This window comes from Gracilinanus agilis, chromosome 3 (genome assembly GCF_016433145.1).
Source record: "Gracilinanus agilis isolate LMUSP501 chromosome 3, AgileGrace, whole genome shotgun sequence".
Lineage (NCBI taxonomy): Eukaryota > Metazoa > Chordata > Mammalia > Didelphimorphia > Didelphidae > Gracilinanus > Gracilinanus agilis.
The window spans coordinates 297777133-297795815 of record NC_058132.1 but is presented as its reverse complement, the minus strand read 5'-3'; the positions used below and the strand labels follow the sequence as shown (position 1 = coordinate 297795815).

General features: G+C 33.8%; 1 protein-coding gene across 1 annotated transcript in view; it reads left to right on the top strand.

Annotated features, from left to right (window-relative positions):
* RAB3GAP1 (RAB3 GTPase activating protein catalytic subunit 1) overlaps positions 1–18683 on the top strand; it is a 104621-nt gene that overhangs the window by 32004 nt on the left and 53934 nt on the right. The window contains exons 6-11 of the mRNA XM_044669132.1: positions 1971–2090; positions 2453–2618; positions 7399–7498; positions 14416–14497; positions 15178–15246; positions 17401–17481. Of these exons, the coding sequence (XP_044525067.1) occupies positions 1971–2090; positions 2453–2618; positions 7399–7498; positions 14416–14497; positions 15178–15246; positions 17401–17481 (618 nt within the window). The remainder of the gene's footprint in view (positions 1–1970; positions 2091–2452; positions 2619–7398; positions 7499–14415; positions 14498–15177; positions 15247–17400; positions 17482–18683) is intronic.

The following is an 18683-nucleotide window of genomic DNA, read 5'->3' as shown; positions in this document are numbered from 1 at the left end:
TTTTGGTATCCAATAGATGTATTAGTTCTTTTTTCAGTTGATTTTATTTCTAAAACATTTTTTTAAATTTATTATTGTACCTATTAAGAGTTTGACAAATATCAACAACCATGAATTTTTACACTTAAGAAAGTGAATTGCATATGAACCTTTAGTCTCTTATTACATATAGCGTATGTTTTTTAAAGTATGTATTAAATTTAACATGTAGTGCCAACACTACTTGGCCATATTTCCATCTGAACCTTTTTCTTATCTCTTTTGTATATTTTTTAACATTTCTTGATGTCAGTGTTTTTTTTCTTTTAAACTCTTTACCTTCTGTCTTAGAATGGATGCTGAATATTGGTTCCAAGGCAGAAGAGCAATAAGGGTGAGGCAGTTGGGGTTGAGTAATTTACCCAAAGCCACACAACTAGGAAATACCTGACATTAGACTTGAACTCAGGACCTTTCTGTCTCCAGGCCTGGCTCTCTAGCCACTGAGCTACCTCCCTGTCCTTTACCACTGTTTTGATCTTTTTTTTCCTCCCATTGTATCACTATCACTCTTGTCCAATCTCTAATAACTTTCTTTTCTCCTCTAAAATAAAAGTCCTCCCTTTTAACAGATAAAAATAATTAAACAAATCAAATCAAATACACACATTGGTCATGTCTGAAACTATATGTCTTATTCTATACATGCTAATACATCTCCTTTTTGAGTATCAGGGATCATGATACATCATCATTGTTCTGTAGTTCATATTATTGACCAAGGTCCTCAAGTCTTTCTTTTCTTTTTTTTTAAAACCTCACTTTCTGTCTTAGAATTGATATCAAGTATGGATACTAAGGCAGAAAAGCATTAAGAGCCAGTCAGTTGGGGTTAAGTGACTTGCCCAAGGTCACACATCTTTGGAAGTGTCTGAGACTACATTTGAAACCAGGACTGCTCTTCTCTAGCCCTGGCTCCCTATCCAATGAACAACTAGGCTACCTCTCAAGTTTTTCAAAGTTGTTTTCGTTTACAATGCTATTATAAAATGTTATAGTTGTACTCATTTCATTCCATTCACATCAGTTCATATAAGTCTTCCTGGGTTATTCTGAATTTATCCCTTTTGTCTTCTCTTCTGGTGTACTAATATTCCTTTACATTCATGTATTATGTTTGTTGAGCCATTCCCCAATTGATGGATATTGCTTTATTTTCTAGTTCTTCATTATAAGTATAATCCTTTGGGGTATGTTTTTAGTTTTGATATTGCTGGATCCCAGAGGGCATATATATATATACGTTTAAATCTCTTTTTGGGTATGGTACCAAATTGCTTTTCAGAATGGCCGGATCAATTCACAGACTCAACAATAGTCCATTATTGTGTTTATTGCTCTCCTCACCCCTCCAAAAGTTGTCATTTTTTATTTCTGATATTTTTGCCAGTCTGATGAATAGAACCTCTGAGTTGTTTTAATTTACATTTTTTGTAGTGAATGATTTGGGGCATTTTCAAAATATAATTGTACCTTTCTTATTTTAAAAACTGCCCATTCATTCTCTATTGACTGACAACTCCTTTCTTTCCTACTCTTTCTGGAACCTTAGTTCCCTAGTTTCTCCGTCCTTTCTCTTGCTAAATCATTAGACTTTTTCAATGCTTTTTTTTAAAAATCATAACTTGCCTTTTCTTAGTATTTTCTGCATCTCCAAGGGCAAACTGTTTCTTGGTTTCTTTCCTTCTCAGCAATATGTTCCCTAATTTATAAAGCATGTGAAGCTATAAGCAAATAAGAATGTTTCTATAAATAAAAAACAAAGGCAATTCAAACTTTTACATGTTAAATTACCATTAAGAAATGCAGATCTCTAGTGTAATCAATTCCCATCTTTACATTTCTTAAATGTATCTTGCTAATAACCTTAAGGAACTATTGTATTCTGAAATTTTTTTCTAATGTAATTTTTCTTTAAATTTGTCTTTTAGGTATGGATTGCGTGAATTTGTAGTAATTGCACCAGCTGCAAATAATGATGCTGTTCTTAGTGAATCTAAGTGCAATCTTCTTCTGAGTTCTGTTTCTATTGCCTTGGGAAATACAGGCTGGTAGGTATAAGTTTCTAAAAACCTTTAACCTATGTTTTTTTTTTAAGGTTTTCATTATAATTTGTGAAGGGAGAAAAATCACAAAATGCTAAAGTAACTTAAGTTTTAAAAATTAAGTTTATAAAAAACTTCAGTTTAAGCTTTTTAAAAAAGGTTCATTTTAATTTATTAATAAAGAAAAATCACTACTGTGCTTGGCACATAACAGGCCTTTAATAAATGCTTGATTGACTAATTAATCTTTAATTCACTAGGAGAAAAACAACTTTGTGTAGAGAAGGAAAAAGAATATCTAGGGCCTTAACAATAGTAAATAAAGTATCTTGTAACCTGTTAGCTAACCATCTAACCACTTTCTTTAGTCAGGTGCCACTTTTCGTGCAGATACATCACAAATGGCGAAGAATGTATGTAGGGGAATGTCAGGGTCCCGGAGTTCGAACTGACTTTGAAATGGTTCATCTTCGCAAAGTGCCAAATCAGTATACTCACCTATCAGGGCTGTTGGATATCTTCAAATCAAAAATTGTAAGTGAAGGTGTGTTTAAGAATCCAGATAAAAGTAGATAATTTCATTTACTACTAAGATGGTACTTTAAAAAAATCCCATATGTTATAAATAATTTTTAAAAGTTCAGTAATGTAATTGTATAATTACTTATGTGCATTTTTATTTAGGAAAACAAATGTTTTACTGTCATCTTAAATAAGATGCTCATATGAAGAGAAATGCTAAGTACCAATTATAACTTTTTAGTAACCAATCTAGATAAATGATTTTTATATGGTTTAATGCTATGCTGACCTTCTTGATGTCTTTTTTACTTCCTTTGTAATTCAAATTAAATTTTTAAATAAAAAAGTATAATTTCTTTCTTTCCTTTTTTTTTTAAAACACAGAGACTGTTAGCCCAAACCGTTTTAAATAAAAGGAATAAGTTCAGAGGAAGTATGGTGAAGGTACCCCTGTTGCTTTTTAAAGGAGAAAATATACTGGATTGGCCCATATTGCTTTGAAAGAATGGGCCAAAGTTTGAGAAAGTGGGCAGCTCCCTGGCCTCTAAGAAGAAGGAGATGAGGCCATAGAATAGTACACTTGCTAGAGACTACTGTGAAATAGGGATTTTAAGGTGAATTATTGGAAGCCCAATTTGGAGGGAACATGCCTTTGATTCTGGCAATACATATAATTTTAATTTATGGTTTTTTATTGAATGTTATGTCTGTCTGAGTACATTAATTTGGATTGTAGGAATGTTGAAGTTTCTTAAAGGACACTTTATAGGACAGCCCATTTAGGGAATTTTGTTATTAGAATAGAACTTCATAAAGTACTACTGTAAATATGAAGCCCTATATTTTATAGTAGTAGAGTTTGGGATTTTTTTGGCATATATTTAAGGGAGTTTCATCTGAGAAGGAATTTTATTACTTAGAACCTCTTTTTTGGCCTAAAATGGCAAGTGCTGATTGCTTTTTATAAAGCAATGCCTTGGGAAAATTTGGAATTATGATTTTTTCAGACATGTCTACTTTGCTGTTTTCCTTTCTTCCTATCAAGGACAATTAACATACAAATCAGTTGCATTGAAAGGTTATATTAATGCTTACCTGATCTCTTTCTCTCTCCCAATCACTAACACATTTTCATTGAGATTCCTTTGTCAGAGGAGGTTGAGGGCCTAAAGACATAATCAGGCTTCCCAATCCCTATGTACATGACTCTCTACCCCAAGATGATTTGAGGTACTTCCTCTGTACCTTACCGAGCATCTAATCTTATGTATTTTATAGTTAAAGACAAATTGTCTAGGGTGAGGGAGAGATAATATGATAAGAAATTTTGTTCACTTTTTCCGTGCTTATGATTTAAACAAAAAAAACAAATAAATAAATGAGTTTACTCTTAATTATTCAGAGAGAAATACTGTTTTCTCTTATTAATGTTCCTAATGTTAACAGAATTTTAGTGTCTGATCCTTTATAGGCTCTAATATGCTTATATTTTATAAAAATAGAATCACAATTGCAATTTGTAGAATTTGAACTCTTAGAATTTATTTTCTACATATTAGTACAGAGAGACAGTTTGGTTCTTTCTTCTGTAGTTGGTGAATGTATTATTTAGTCTTAACATGGAGTTATAATATAGCAGGCTTATCTTGATTTGACTTTTAAATTTTTTTCAATAATTAAGTAAAAACCAGCCTACTTGTTCTTTAAATTTATAATGGTTTCATGTTATGTAGTAAAGACTACTGAATCTTAAAATGAGTCCTTTTTTATTCTGCCTCTGATTGACTATGAAGACACGTACAGTAGTTTCCCCCTATCTGTGGTTTCACTTTCCTTGGTTTCAGTTACCCAGCAGTCTGAGTGGGCAGAGTAGAGCAAAGATTTCCTCTCTGTACCAGAGTATACCTGCCTTGTAGTAGTGGAGAGTGCATGTATCAATTCTTTTTTTTTTTTTTAAACCCTTACCTTCCGTCCTAGAATCAATAGTGTATTGGTTCTAAGGCAGAAGAGTGGTAAAGGCTAGGCGATGGGGGTCAAATGACTTGCACAGGGTCACACAGCTGAGACCAGATTTGAACCAGAACCTCCTGTCTCTGGGCCTGGCTCTCAGTCCACTGAGCCACCCAGCTGTCCCTCCTGCATCAGTTCTTCTGCTTTCAGTTAGAAGTTGTTTTTTTTTAGGGTTTTATTTTTTGTGGGGGGTGGGTAGTTGTGGAATGCTGAGTTAAGAAGCAAGTGTGGGGAAAGAGAGAATATAGTACCGTACAGTAAAGTTAACAAAAGTGTTAAAAGTTAAAGTGAGAACAATCTGTATAGGGCTGCATACCATCTGTGGCTTCAGGCATTCATTGGGAGTCTTGAATTATATCCCCCTTAGATAAGGGGGGGGAACTACTATACAGTACTATATAGTAATATATGCTATATTTGATTTAATATTGGCAATGTCTCATTGTGCTTAATTTATCAATTAAATTTTATACATATATATGTACAAAAAAATCACGTTATATGTGTGGTCAGCAGGTTTTTGCTTATAATCCATGGTTTTGACCATCTGTAGTAGGTCCTAGAACTATCTCTTGCAGATGGGGGGGTCCTACTAAAATGATAAATTAGCTCTTTTCTACTACTAAAAATCTCATAAATCTACATTGAAAGATAATTATATTTAATAGAATTAAATATTTGCTCTTAATGTATGATATTTAAAAGCCTACTTTTAAGGTAAGTCCAATTTCTGGTCTTTCTGCCTACTGTAAGTCTCCTCTTATATCCATCTCTCAGTAAGTAAGATCAACTATAAAATGTATTAGTGTAGTTGCTATTTTCTTATTAACTTCTATTATGAAATTATAAGAATTTTCTGTGTCCAAACTCCCAAATAGCTGAAATTTTTTGATATGCATGAAGATTCTACTGCTAGGTGGGTTGGCACAAAAGGATTCTTATTCTTGTGGTATATATACCCTCTTGACATTTCAATTCTCATTCTGATGTTGTGGTGATCCCTTCTAACCCTCTGATCTTCCTTTAGTTCTGGTCATATCTAAAACATAGTAATGTGTTTTATGCTTCTCTTAGCTCTCTGCTTTTAGCTTTCATCTCTGCTTGTCTTGTTTTCCTATTGCCTGGGTATTTTATATATCTAACAGAGCAGCCTATAATATTACATGAGGAACTACCACATGAATGTGAGAGTCCAGCTTGGTATATTAGACTTAGACTCAACTTCATTTCCCAGCTGTGACCCTTCTTAGTATTGTGACCTTGGGCAAGTTACTTTTACCTCTCTGGTTCTTCATTTTTCTTCCCTATAAAAACTGAACTAATTCTCATACTATACCTCACAGTGTTATGAAAAAAGGACCTTTTAAACCTAAAAGGTTAGGAATTAGGACTAGACCTTTGATTTTTCATTATTAAAAAGAACTCACAGTTGAATAAACTCCCTCTACCATTGCAGATTAGGGTCTTCGCAACTTAGTCTTAAAGAATGGCCTAAAACCCAGAGTTTAAATGACTTGCCCAGGGTTATACAACCAGTATATATTAGAGGTAAGACTTGAATCTGAGTATTCTTGGCTTGAAGTCCGGCTCTCTTTTGCCACACAGCTCTTGACCTTAATATATATGGTGGCTGTCATTATGTGATCCAGTTTGAAAATTCAGATATTTATAATGAATTATTCCTATTGGGGAAAAATGTCCTTTATCTTACTATTAGTGGATATCACTTTGTTGTCATTACTAGATTTTGTAATATTTTTCCTTTATAAAACTCTAATGATTGGATCTTGATTGATCATCCCCTGGTGACTAACAAAACAATTAAATTAGGAAAAGTAGGCAGAGTGGGTAACTTCAGCCAGAAAATGGATTATTATTTCTTGAACCCAGGGTTATATTACTACTATCAGTGATATTTGAAAGACTGTAGAGAATAGGCCTTTTAGTGTAGGCCTGGAGAAGGACATATGGCCCAGTTTAAAAAAAGAGAAAGAGGAAGAAAGAAAAGAATGGATTCTACAGTCTGCATGACTTCATAAAAAACAGGTCATGACAGACTTAATATTTTTACCATTTTTAATAGTAACTAAATTGGCAAAACAGGATATTGCTAAAAATAGTTTGCTTAGATGTTAGCAAACTGTTTGATATCAATGTAAGCTAGATAACAATATGATTAGATGGATTCTGAACTTCTTGAATGGCTGTGCTCAGAGAGTTGTCATTACTGATTTCTTGTCACTTTGGAAGGAATTTTTTAGTGGAATGCTTCCTATGTCCCCTGATGTGTGCTTTATCTTTTACTATTGTTTGAATATTTTCACCTGTCCTTGAGTAAAGGGATACCTAAGTGGCTCAGTACATTGAACTCTAGGCCTGAAGTTGGGAAGACCTGTGTTCAAATCTGGCTTCAGACACTTCCTGGATGTCTGACCCTGGGCAAGTCACTTAAACTCAGTTGTCTAGCCCTTACTGCTCTTTTGCTTTAGAGCCAATATTTATATAAATTCTAACATAAATGGCCACTCTGAGATTTGCAGATGGCCCAAAAGCTAGGAGGAACCACTCACATACTTAGGGAATAGAGTCTTGTTGGAAAGAGATCTCAACGGACTAAAACATTGGACTAGCTATAATAAAAATGAATATTTAATAGAAATAAATGTAAAATATTACATATGGTTATAGGAAGTCAGCTTCACAGGAATAACAAATTTACTTAACAAATATTTATATGTTACTTAGTATTTACATGATGCCTATTTTTGCATTAATTTCCCAGGGATGTCCTTTAACACCATTGCCTCCAGTGAGCATAGCTATTCGGTTTACTTATGTACTTCAGGACTGGCTACAATACTTTTGGCCTCAACAACCACCAGGTAAGAAAAGATAACTTTTTGTTTGATAATGTTTTAGATGTTTTAGTGGCATTAATATAAAAGGAAATATTCTGTCAAAATTTTATTTAGAATTTTTTTGTTTTAAATTACATATCTTTGTTCATTTATATATCTGATTTCTCTATGTTCTTTATCACTTTCATCCTTTTTCCTTAAAAAGCTCTTTTGTTTTTAAATGAGGGTGACATTTACCATATATTGTGACAGTCTATCTTTGAAAACTAATTTTATATAGAATCACCCTACTGCTATAAACTGGCATATAGTGAATGATTAAAATTATATTCTAAAATTAAACCTAAGAGAAGCCACATTTATAAGTTGAGAACAGATGTGTAGAAGATTTGATTTATGAACTGTAAAATTTGAAGAGATGATAAAAATGAAGAAAAGAGAACAAGCATTTATTTAGGATTTACTATATATCAAGTTCTCTCTGTTAAGAGCTTTACAAATATTATTTCAAGGAAGAAAATAGATACATATGTACTTACTGATGATGAATTGTTTAAATATGACTTTAGCAAGTAGTGGAAGTTTTTGTGGCCTACATTTTTTCCATGGTTTTTTTTTAACTTTTTATTTTAAAAATCCCCATCCTGAACTGGAATGAGGGAATGTATGAAGAGAGAGAAGGGGAAGAACATGAGGTTTATTACAGAATTAAAAGCAATAAGACTTGGGAACCAAATGGTACCTAAAAGATAGCGTTTCCTTTGATAGAAATAGGGAAATTCAGAAGAGGGGTGAATTGGGGAAGTGGGGGGAATAAATGAATTCTGTTTTAAACATGTTGAATTTAAATACTTAAAAGACATCTAAAAATTGAGATGTCTAGGATACACATGGTATTGTAGGATTGGAGATCAAGGAAGAGAGTAGAAGTCATTTTTTGCACAGAGATGATTTCTTAAAGGAGCTCATGTGGTTACCAGGAGAGAAAATATAAAGGGAGGCAGGAGGAGAGCCAGAAGAGAGCAATGGCATAAAAACTGAGGAAGAAGAGGGTATCTTGAGGAGATGGCCAACAGAGTCCAATGCCATAGAAAATTCAAGAAGGATGAAGTTTTTCACCTTTTCCCTTGAGATTCTTAACTTTTTGTTCTTCTAGATGAATTTATTTTTTTCCCTAGTTCTATTTCCCTAGTTTGGGCATGACACAGAATAAGTACATTAATTTAAATTAGTATTATCATTTTTATCATATTGGCATAGCCTTCCCATGAACAATTGCTGTTTTTACAGTTAATTAAATCTGCCTTTATTTGTATAAACAGGGTTTTGGATTTGTATTCATATAATTCCTATGTGTATGTTGTCAGAAAAATTCTCAAATCTTATACAGTCCATAGTTATTTTAAATGGAATTTCTCTGGAACTTTTCATTCTGTTTCTTCTTATTAGTTATATTATATAGAACTGATGATTTATGTGAGCTTCTTTTATATGTTATAACATTGTTGAATTTGTTGATTTTTTTCAGTTAGTTTTTTAGTTGACTCTAGAATTCTCCAAGTGAACCATCATATCATATGCAAGAAATTATAATTTTATTATCTCTGTCTATTTATTCTCTTTCTTTTTCTTGCTTCAGCATGTTAGCTAGCATTTCTCACTTTCTATCAAATAGCAATCATGATAATGTATTCTGTGATTTACTCCTGCTCTTATTGAAAAGACCTAGTTTATCCCTATTAAATATAATATTGACTCTTGGTTTTATTTTATATTAAAATTTTAATTAGCAAAAATCTACACTTTCTCCCCACCTCTTCATCCACATTTGAGAATGAATGAAAATCAATGAAAAACAAAACTCAGTTGCAAAAATTTGTGTAATCAAGGAAAATAATTTTTTATATATGTACATATATATGCATACATAGTTCATCATTCTTCAGGCTTTCATCTCTCTAAACTACAGGTGAGTAATATGTTTCATCAACAATCCTTTGGATCATATCTAGCTTCAGATATTTCCTAGCTTTGTAATCCTGGATGTCACTTAACCCCCATTGCCTAGCCCTTACTGCTCTTCTGCCTTGGAACCAATACACAGTATTGATTCCAAAACGGAAGGTAAGGATTTTTAAAAATAATAATCTTTTGTAATTATGGTTGATCATTATGCCAAATCTGAGTCGTTAAGATTCTGGCAGAGTCCTCCTTTGTTGACTGATTCTTCACCTGGAAGATGGTCATCTACCTAAGATCCAGTGTAGCTTCGGAAAGGGTCATGATATGGTCATCATGGTGCTTTCTACCTGACAACTCCAGGAAAAATGCCAGTAGCAGACCAGAGGTCTGTGCCCAACACTTGTCATTCTGGCCAAAGCCTTTAATACTATCAGTTGTGAGAGTTTGTGGAAGATCATGGTGAAATTTGACTGCCTTGAGAAGTTTATTAGTATTGCACATCAGTTTCATGATGGCATGCTTACACAGGTTCTGGATAATGGATGATGCTCTCACACTTTCCCAAACACCCAGTGGAATGAAGCAGAGCTGTGTGGTTTGTTCCCTGCTTTTTAGAATGTTGTTTTAAGTTGATGGTTGCCTACCATGTGCATTAAAACAGCATCAAGGTCAGCTACTGCACTAATAGTAAACTATTTAACTTAAAAAGGCTATAAGACAAAATTAAACTGGAGGGAGATTTGGTGGTCAACTTTTTGTTCACAGATGATTGTGTATTCAGTGCAATAGAATATGGATTGAGTGCTAATTTTTGCCTAACCATTAACACCTTGAAAAATAGAGATTCTTTACCAGCCAGCACCATACAATCCATATATGAAACCATTGGGAACATCAAATAGAAAAATTTTGAATAGTGTGGAGAAGTTAACTTACTTGGCAGTATACTTTCCAGAGATGTCCTCATAGATGATGAAGTTGATGCTCAAAGTTTGGGAGGCTCTGAAAGAATGTGTGGGAGAGAAGAGGTATCAGGTCATCTATCAAACTGAAGGTCAATAGAGCCATTGGGCTGACCTTATTATTGAATGCCTGTGAAACCTGGACAGTCTACCTGTACCATGCCAGAAAACAGAACCATTTCAATTTGAATTGCCTTAGGAAGATTCTGAAGGTCATCTGGCAAAATAAGGTACTGGACACTGAGGTCTTTTCTTAAGTTGAACTGCTAAGCATTGAACTTTGCTGCAGAGAGCACAACTCTGATGGCTGGCCACTTTGATTTAATGCCAAACATACATTTGCCTAAGAGACTCTTACAGAGATTTCAAAAAAGGCAAAAGCTCAGAGGTCAGAAGTGATACAAAGACACTCTCAAGGTCTCTGAAGAACTTTGGTAATGATTGTGAAACATAGGAGATATATAGGACTACTTAGCATGATGTGCCCACATCAAAGTAGTTGTTGTGCTCATTGAGCAAAACAGAATCATAGTAGCTCAAAAGAAATATTAGCTGTGCAGATATGGAGATAGCTCCATCAAATGTTAATATTCTCTATTTGTATGACAGCAAAGGAAAGTAATAAATGTTGGAGGGGATATGTCAAAATTGGAACATTAATGCTTTGCTGGTGGAGTTGTGAATTGATCCAACCATTCTGGATAGCAATTTAGAACTATGCTCAAAGGGCTTTAAAAGACTGTCTGCCTTTTGATCCAGCCATACCACTGCTGGGATTATACCCCAGAGAGATAAAAAGGAAAAAGATTTGTACAAAAATATTTATAGCTGCGCTCTTTGTAATGGCAAAAAAAAATGGAAAATGAGAAGATGCCCTTTGATTGGGGAATGGCTGAACAAATTGTGGTATCTGCTGGTGATGGAATATTATTGTGCTCAAAGGAATAAGGAACTGGAGGAATTCCATGTGAACTGGAAAGACCTCCAGAAATTGATGCAGAGTGAAAGGAGTAGAACCAGGAGAACATAATACACAGAGACAGATACACTGTGGTATAATCGAATGTAATGGACTTCTCTACTAACAGCAATGCAATAATCCAGGACAGTTCTGAAGGACTTATGAGAAAGAGTGCTATCCCCACATCCAGAGAAAGAACTGTGGAAGTAGAAACACAGAAGAAAAAAAACTACTTGATAACATGGGTCGATGGAGATATTATTGGGAATGTAGACTCTTAAGTGATCACCCTAATGCAAATATGGAAATAAATCTTGATCAATGACACATGTAAAACTCAGTGGAATTACTTGTTAGCTACGGTGAGGGGGAAGGGTTGAGGGAAAGAACATGAATCATGTAACCATGGGAAAATATTCTAAATCAATTAATTAAATAAATTTTTTCAAAAAGAAAAAAAAAATACTCTGTTTGGGCCCAACCTATAGTGGAGCCTTCCAAGCTCATATTGATCTAATCAGCCACAACTGGACATAGTGAAAACTGACCCTGACATCATGGTGTCAATTTGAACCTCTTCAAGTATAAAAGACAACAACCAACTAACCAGTTAGAGAAATGCAAATTAAAGCAATTCTCTTTGAGTTTTCTTCTACAAAAGGATTAATATGGAAAAAATTTTACATGATTGCCCATGTAAAATCTGTATGAGATTGCTTACCATCTCAAGTAGGGTGGGTGGTTGCAGGGAGAGAGAGAATTTAAGACTCAATATTTGAAAAATGTTGGAAGTTGTTTTTACAAGTAATTGGGGAAAAAATAAAATAAAGTTTAATACAAAAAAATCTTAAGCCCATGAAAATTTTTCTACAGTTATATTCTAACAATAGTTTACTTTCCCATTTTTATTCATATACTATGTGCCTTTTCTATTTTTGTATCTTCAAAAATCCACATTTTGTGAAACTTGTTAATTATTGTGCCAGTTATTAACATAATCATTCTTAAAAAGTAAGGAAAATTGAATAAATTGCCTTTTAATAAAATCTAATGCACTAAGTAATTAAATTGTAGAAATTAACTGAATGTAAGGACTTTATAATTTTTAATTATTTATTTAGACTGTAGATGAACATCAGAAAAGCAAATTGGACTCTCAAAACTGAACAATAAGCTTTAATTTTAGTAGTTTATCTATTGCAATTCATATGATTACAAATTGCACATAACTTTTTTTTTTTTAAAGAAGTAAATTCTTTTGATGGAAATATTCAAAAGGGTTGGGTTCTTTTTGTGTTCAGAGTATTTGCCTTATGCCTTTAGGTTGATTTGCTGACATATTCCCTCTCAACCTTCCCAAACCTTTGGTATTGAACCAAATTGCGGAACTGACAGTTACCTTTACAGTGGAAAAAGCTTTCTTTGGACTAATTGTATTATATTGTACACTCTCAAACAGAAAATGTTCATTGGTAATGGAAAAGATATTGTGTATTGAGTTCTGTAACTAATGAAAAAATTGATGTATGTTAATTGTGGTCTAATCCTTTATAAAACATATTCTAAAAATGAAATAATAAATGCAAAGTGCTTTTTTAGAGACAGCTAAGTGACAATGGATAAAGTGGTAGTCTTGGAGTCAGGAAGACCTGAGTCCAAATTCAGCCTCAGACATTTACTCGCTGTGTGGGCTCTGGGCAAATAATTTAATTTCTGTCTGCCTTAGTTTTTTCAACCATAAAATGGGAAAAATAATAGCACTTACCACCTAGGGTGGTTTTGAGGGACAAATGAGAAAATATCCTAAAGCACTTAGCACTACAAAGCCTTGCTCATTTTAGGCACTTAATAAATGCTTCTTTCCTAACTTCTCAGACTTGCCTTTGCTTCACAGAAATAGTTTACTAGAAAGTACTATGTAAATAAATATTTTGTTTTGTAAAGGGTGATAATAGACCCTTGATCTTTAAAAAGTTTAGTATACAAAGAAGTAATTTATGCTTCAAAAGAAACAAAAACAAAATAGTAAATAGACTCATAGGATTAAGAGCTGGAAGAGACTTTAAAGGTCCCAAGAAACTTAGATCCTCAGAAATTAGATGCTTTGCCTAAAGTCACATAGTAAATAGAAAAGCTTGAATTTAACCTCAGGAACTTTGAATCAAAATTCCATGTTCTTTCCCACTATCTTACCATGTACATCAGGGCAGTGAAAGGACTTGAACTCTAATTTGCTGACACCTAGCAAACAGCTTTATTGTGCATAATGCTCTGGCCAATTTACAGATAAGAAACTGAATTCTAAAGACTGGAAGAAACTTGTCCTTGGATCACTTCCTCTGCTGAGGAAGGTTCTCTCACAGCAAGCACTGGTCTTTCTCTTTGAGGTTTTTTGTTTTGTTTTGTTTTGGTATATTTTTGAGAAACCCCAATGGAAGTAACAGTGTTAATAATCCTATTTTATAGATGAGGAACCAAGTTCAGAGTTTAAACCATTTCCCCAGAGTTACATAAATAATAGACCTTGGATCTGAGTTTCCTGACTCTTTAACAATGGCACTCTTCTATTTAATGATATTGTCTCAGAGAAGGTATGGAATAAATGATTAGTTGAATGGCAGTTTCATTTTTGTTGTCCATGCTCTGGCAAGCCTTGACTAGCTTATGCATACTAGGCCAGGACTCTGAACTTTTCTGCCTATCCTCTGCTGTCCCTCACCCAGTCTTGTGAGCCTGGCCTGAGCAGGCCCTTCTGGTTGACAGTTTCTCCCTCTGACTCTCCCATATCCAAGCCTTCCTCTTCTTCCTCCTTATTTTCATTATCAAGCTGTTGGATTTGCCTTTTTTCACAAATTCAAACAGTTTAGATTTGGGTTATCTTAAAGGGCTACAGCCTAATGTACATGTAGGCCTGGTTTTAATTTTAGGTTGCTCTGTGCACCTACATGATCTTAGGATAGATCTTGAAGAATTAGAAAATTTATCCTCTAAAGATTTAAATTGGCTGTGTTTCCTATCTATATATCTGTATCTACATATTGTTTTGTCAAAATCAGATTTAGATGCCATTATTGGAGGAGAAGTTGGAGGCTTAGAATTTGGGAAGTTACCATTTGGTGCCTGTGAAGATCCTATTAGGTAAGAATTTATTTTTACCATTGAAGTTATAGCCCCAAGTAAAATTTTTTTAAATTAGTAGTGTCTTTAGATTATCTCTGAGTAACACTGTCACCTATTTTAATGAATAATATTCTAGGAATAGTGATCTGAGACTCTGGTTATAATGAATTGCCTACAGTTGTTGAGAAGTTATTACTTAATATGTAAGAAATCACTATACTCATTCAGTGACAATGCTTTTTTATACTAGCCATATAACATATTAAATAGATTTGAAGTTCTTGTAAATGTTTTATATACTTGGATAAGATCTTAGGAAAGGAGGGTCTAGTGGAGGCCACTTAACCAAAAAGTATATACTTTAGTGATATGTAGAGTGACCAATATTATTTTCATTAATAGTGAAAGGAATAATTTCTTAAAAGTTGTTTTCTTTTGAATGTATCTCTGATGAAGTGAAGAAATAATAGTAACAATAGCGAAATAGTAATTAAGCGGACAGAAGGGGGAAACAAAACGGAAAAAGGAAAGTACATGCTTTACAAAAGGAAATGATGGTAGAATTTTGATCCCTTATAAATGATTGGGAGAGGAAGGACATTGTAGGTTGTGATTATTATAAACTTCTTTCCCCTCTACTTTTCTCAGGATGTTACTGATTTTGGCCCTTATTTGTTGACTTTTTTTGCTTATTTTAGTGAGCTCCATTTAGCAACTACATGGCCTCACCTTACTGAAGGAATCATTGTGGATAATGATGTTTACTCGTAAGTAAATTAATGAATTTAGTAAATACTTTATAAGTAATATTAATTGCCATATATATTTGCCAGTTCATTTTTTCATCAGTATATCTTCATTTAAAAATTGGTCAAGTCAGTGCAGATACCCAGATAATGTTGTTAAATGTTTTCATCCCAACAACCTTCTGAGAATTGTATTATATGGTTAAGGAAACTATGACATGTTGATTATTCCTGTTTTGTTTCTATATTAAAAATATTATAGTAGGGGGCAGCTGAGTAGCTCAGTGGATTGAGAGCCAGGCCTAGAGATGGGAGGTCCTAGGTTCAAATCTGGCCTCAGACACTTCCCAGCTGTGTGACCCTGGGCAAGTCACTTGACCCCCATTGCCCACCCTTACCACTCTTTCACCTAGGAGCCAATACACAGAAAGTTAAGTGTTAAAAATAAATAAAATATATTTAAAAAAAATATATTATAGTAACCTTAATTGACTTTGCTTTGTTATTAAGTAAAGAGTTGTTTTTGATATTTATTGGTATCATGGTGAGTTTTATGTAAAAGGAAGTGAATGAGTGCTCAAGAGGTAATAGAATGGAGTATATTTCCCTATCACAGGCTTATCCCTAAGATCTTAAGAGATTTTGAATCAAACTACATGGTAATGGTTCTTTTCTAGAAAGCCAGACCTGCTAGTGTGGGGAGGAATTAGGGGTGAACAAACTCATAGAGAGAGTAACCCTTATTCCATGAAGAGAGTCCTTCATAAAGCTATTAAACATGAAAAATTAATTATTCATACAAATTTAATTTATTTTTTTGGAGAGAAATTACCTGAGGAGGCAGCTAGGTGGCTCAGTAAATTCAGAGTCAGGCCCAGAGACGGTAGGTTGTGGGTCAAAATCTGGCCTCAGACACGTCCTAGCTGTGTGACCCTGGGCAAGTCACTTAACCCCCATTGCCTAGCCCTTACCACTCTTCTGCCTTGGAACCAATATACAGTATTGATTCCAAGATGGAAGATAAGTGTGTTTGAGAGAGAGAGAGAGAGAAAGAGGGAGAAAGAGAAATTACCTTAAAGAAAATCTTAAGTTGCACAAAATATTAGTAAGTGACATAATTAGTAGAATGTTTTGGAATAGCATCAAGACATTTATGATTATATGATCAAGTCTATGTAACATCTAGTCCAGTGATGTAGATACTACTTGAAATTATGGGAGGAATTATTTAGGAATAGTGTGCTCAAGGAGCAAAACAATTTGTCTCAAGGACTCTGATGTCTTTTAAAGCATGGAGAAGTTGAATACTTTTTGTCTTTTGCAAATTTTTACATTCCTCTTTTGATGGATAGCAATATAAAAATATGACTAATTAGATGTTACTGGGCAGACCTGATAGTCTCACTTTTTACTTTTTTTGGTTATTCTTAAGATGTCATCAAAAGAAATTTAGTGGTAGTTCAAAGAACATTTATTTGTGTGTTTCAGTGCCTAAGACCTAGATTCACATCCTGGCTCTGCTGCTTATTAGCCATGGGCCTGTGAATAACTCATTTCACCTGAAGGAGCCTCAGTTTCCTTAGCTATATATATACATATATATAAAATACAATCCATCTCAGCAAGTTGTTGGGATGAAAATACTTTTATAAACCTTAAAATATGTTATAATCTTAATTATCCAAATAAATAATTGTACCACTGATTACTCTTACTCTGATGGGTTAGTTTTTTTCTTAAATCATCGTATCAAAGACGTATGATATTATCAGTATGGAAACCTTATGTAGGTGTAAATTCAAAACCCTCTAAAACTTAAGAGTCTCAGAGTTCTTGAAGTTCAGAAAAATTAAGTCATTTGCCTATGATCAGCTAATGTTAGAAATAGGATTTGAAACAAAGTCTTTCAGACTTCAAGTCTAGCACTCTAATTAATTGTAATGATTCCACTATACTTTATTATACCATTCTAACCTGTGAATTAAGTATGTTTGTGTGCCATAATTTTTTCCTTTTTCATGGCCAAGTAGTATATGTTTTATATATCATATTAATAATGAAGTTAAGTAGATTTTTACATGTTCGTTTTTCTGCTTTATGTGTTACTAAACTGAATTTGGTTATATTTTTAGAACACTTAAAATTAACGTTATTAGTGTATTTGTGTGTTTTTAGGGATCTGGATCCTATTCAAGCTCCACATTGGTCTGTGAGGGTTCGGAAAGCTGACAATCCCCAATGTTTGCTAGGTAAGAAGTACTCCCTTCTTTCTTAAATATTACCCATCAGTCTTCTCCCATCTTCCAAACCTAGAACTTTGGAATCATCTTTGATTCAATTTTTGAACTAGTCAAACTCTTGCCATTCTTTTTTTAGTTTTGTTTTTAAATAATAGTAACCTTAATACCTACTTAAAAACACAGTTAAATAAACAAAAGATAAAGAATAACATTTTGCGTATGTCTTTAGCATTTAAGAAAGTTAAAAGTGAATTTAAAAAGCAAGTAAAAATTGTTTTTTGTGTCTAAAATTCTGCTGCTTTGGTTTTCTTTTTGCCTTTTAAGTATGGTTGTGTGTTCAGGGTTTTATAGAGTTCAGGCATATATGAGCTCTTTATATTATTTGATGTATTTTTTCTCCCACTTTTTTTTTAACATTTATTAATAATCATTTTTAACATGGTTACATGATTCATGCTCCTACTTTCCCCTTCACCCCCCGCATTCCCCCCACCCATGGCCGACGCACATTTCTACTGGTTTTGTCATGTGTCCTTGATCAAGACCAATTTCCAAATTGTTGGTGGTTGCATTGGTGTGGTAATTTCGAGTCCACATCCCCAATCATGTCCACCCCGACCCATGTGTTCAAGCAGTTGTTTTTCTTATATGTTTCCTCTCCTGCAGTCCTTCCTCTGAATGTGGGTAGCATCTTTACCATAAATCCCTCAGAATTGTCCTGGGTCATTGTATTGCTGCTGGTACAGAGGTCCATTACATTCAATTTTACCACAGTATATCAGTCTCTGTGTATAGAGTTCTTCTGGCTCTGCTCCTTTCACTCTGCATCAGTTCCCGGAGTTCTCTCCAGTTCGCCTGGAACTTCTCCAGTTGCATGCCCAATTCATTGATCTCTGCCCTTCTTAATTTGTTAATATATGCACTCAAGGATATAAATTTCCCCCTGATTACTGCCTTGGCCGCATCCCACAGATTTTGGTAGGATGTCTCATCATTGTCATTTTCTTCAATGAAATTGTTGATTGTTTCTATGATTCCTTCTTTGACAAATTGGTTTTGAAGAATCATATTATTTAATTTCCAATTAGTTTTTGATTTTCCTGTCCAAGTGCCCTCACTAATTATTATTTTTATTGCATTATGATCTGAGAAGGTTACATTTATTATTTCTGCTCTTTTGCATTTGTTTGCAATGATTCTATGCCCTATAACATGGTC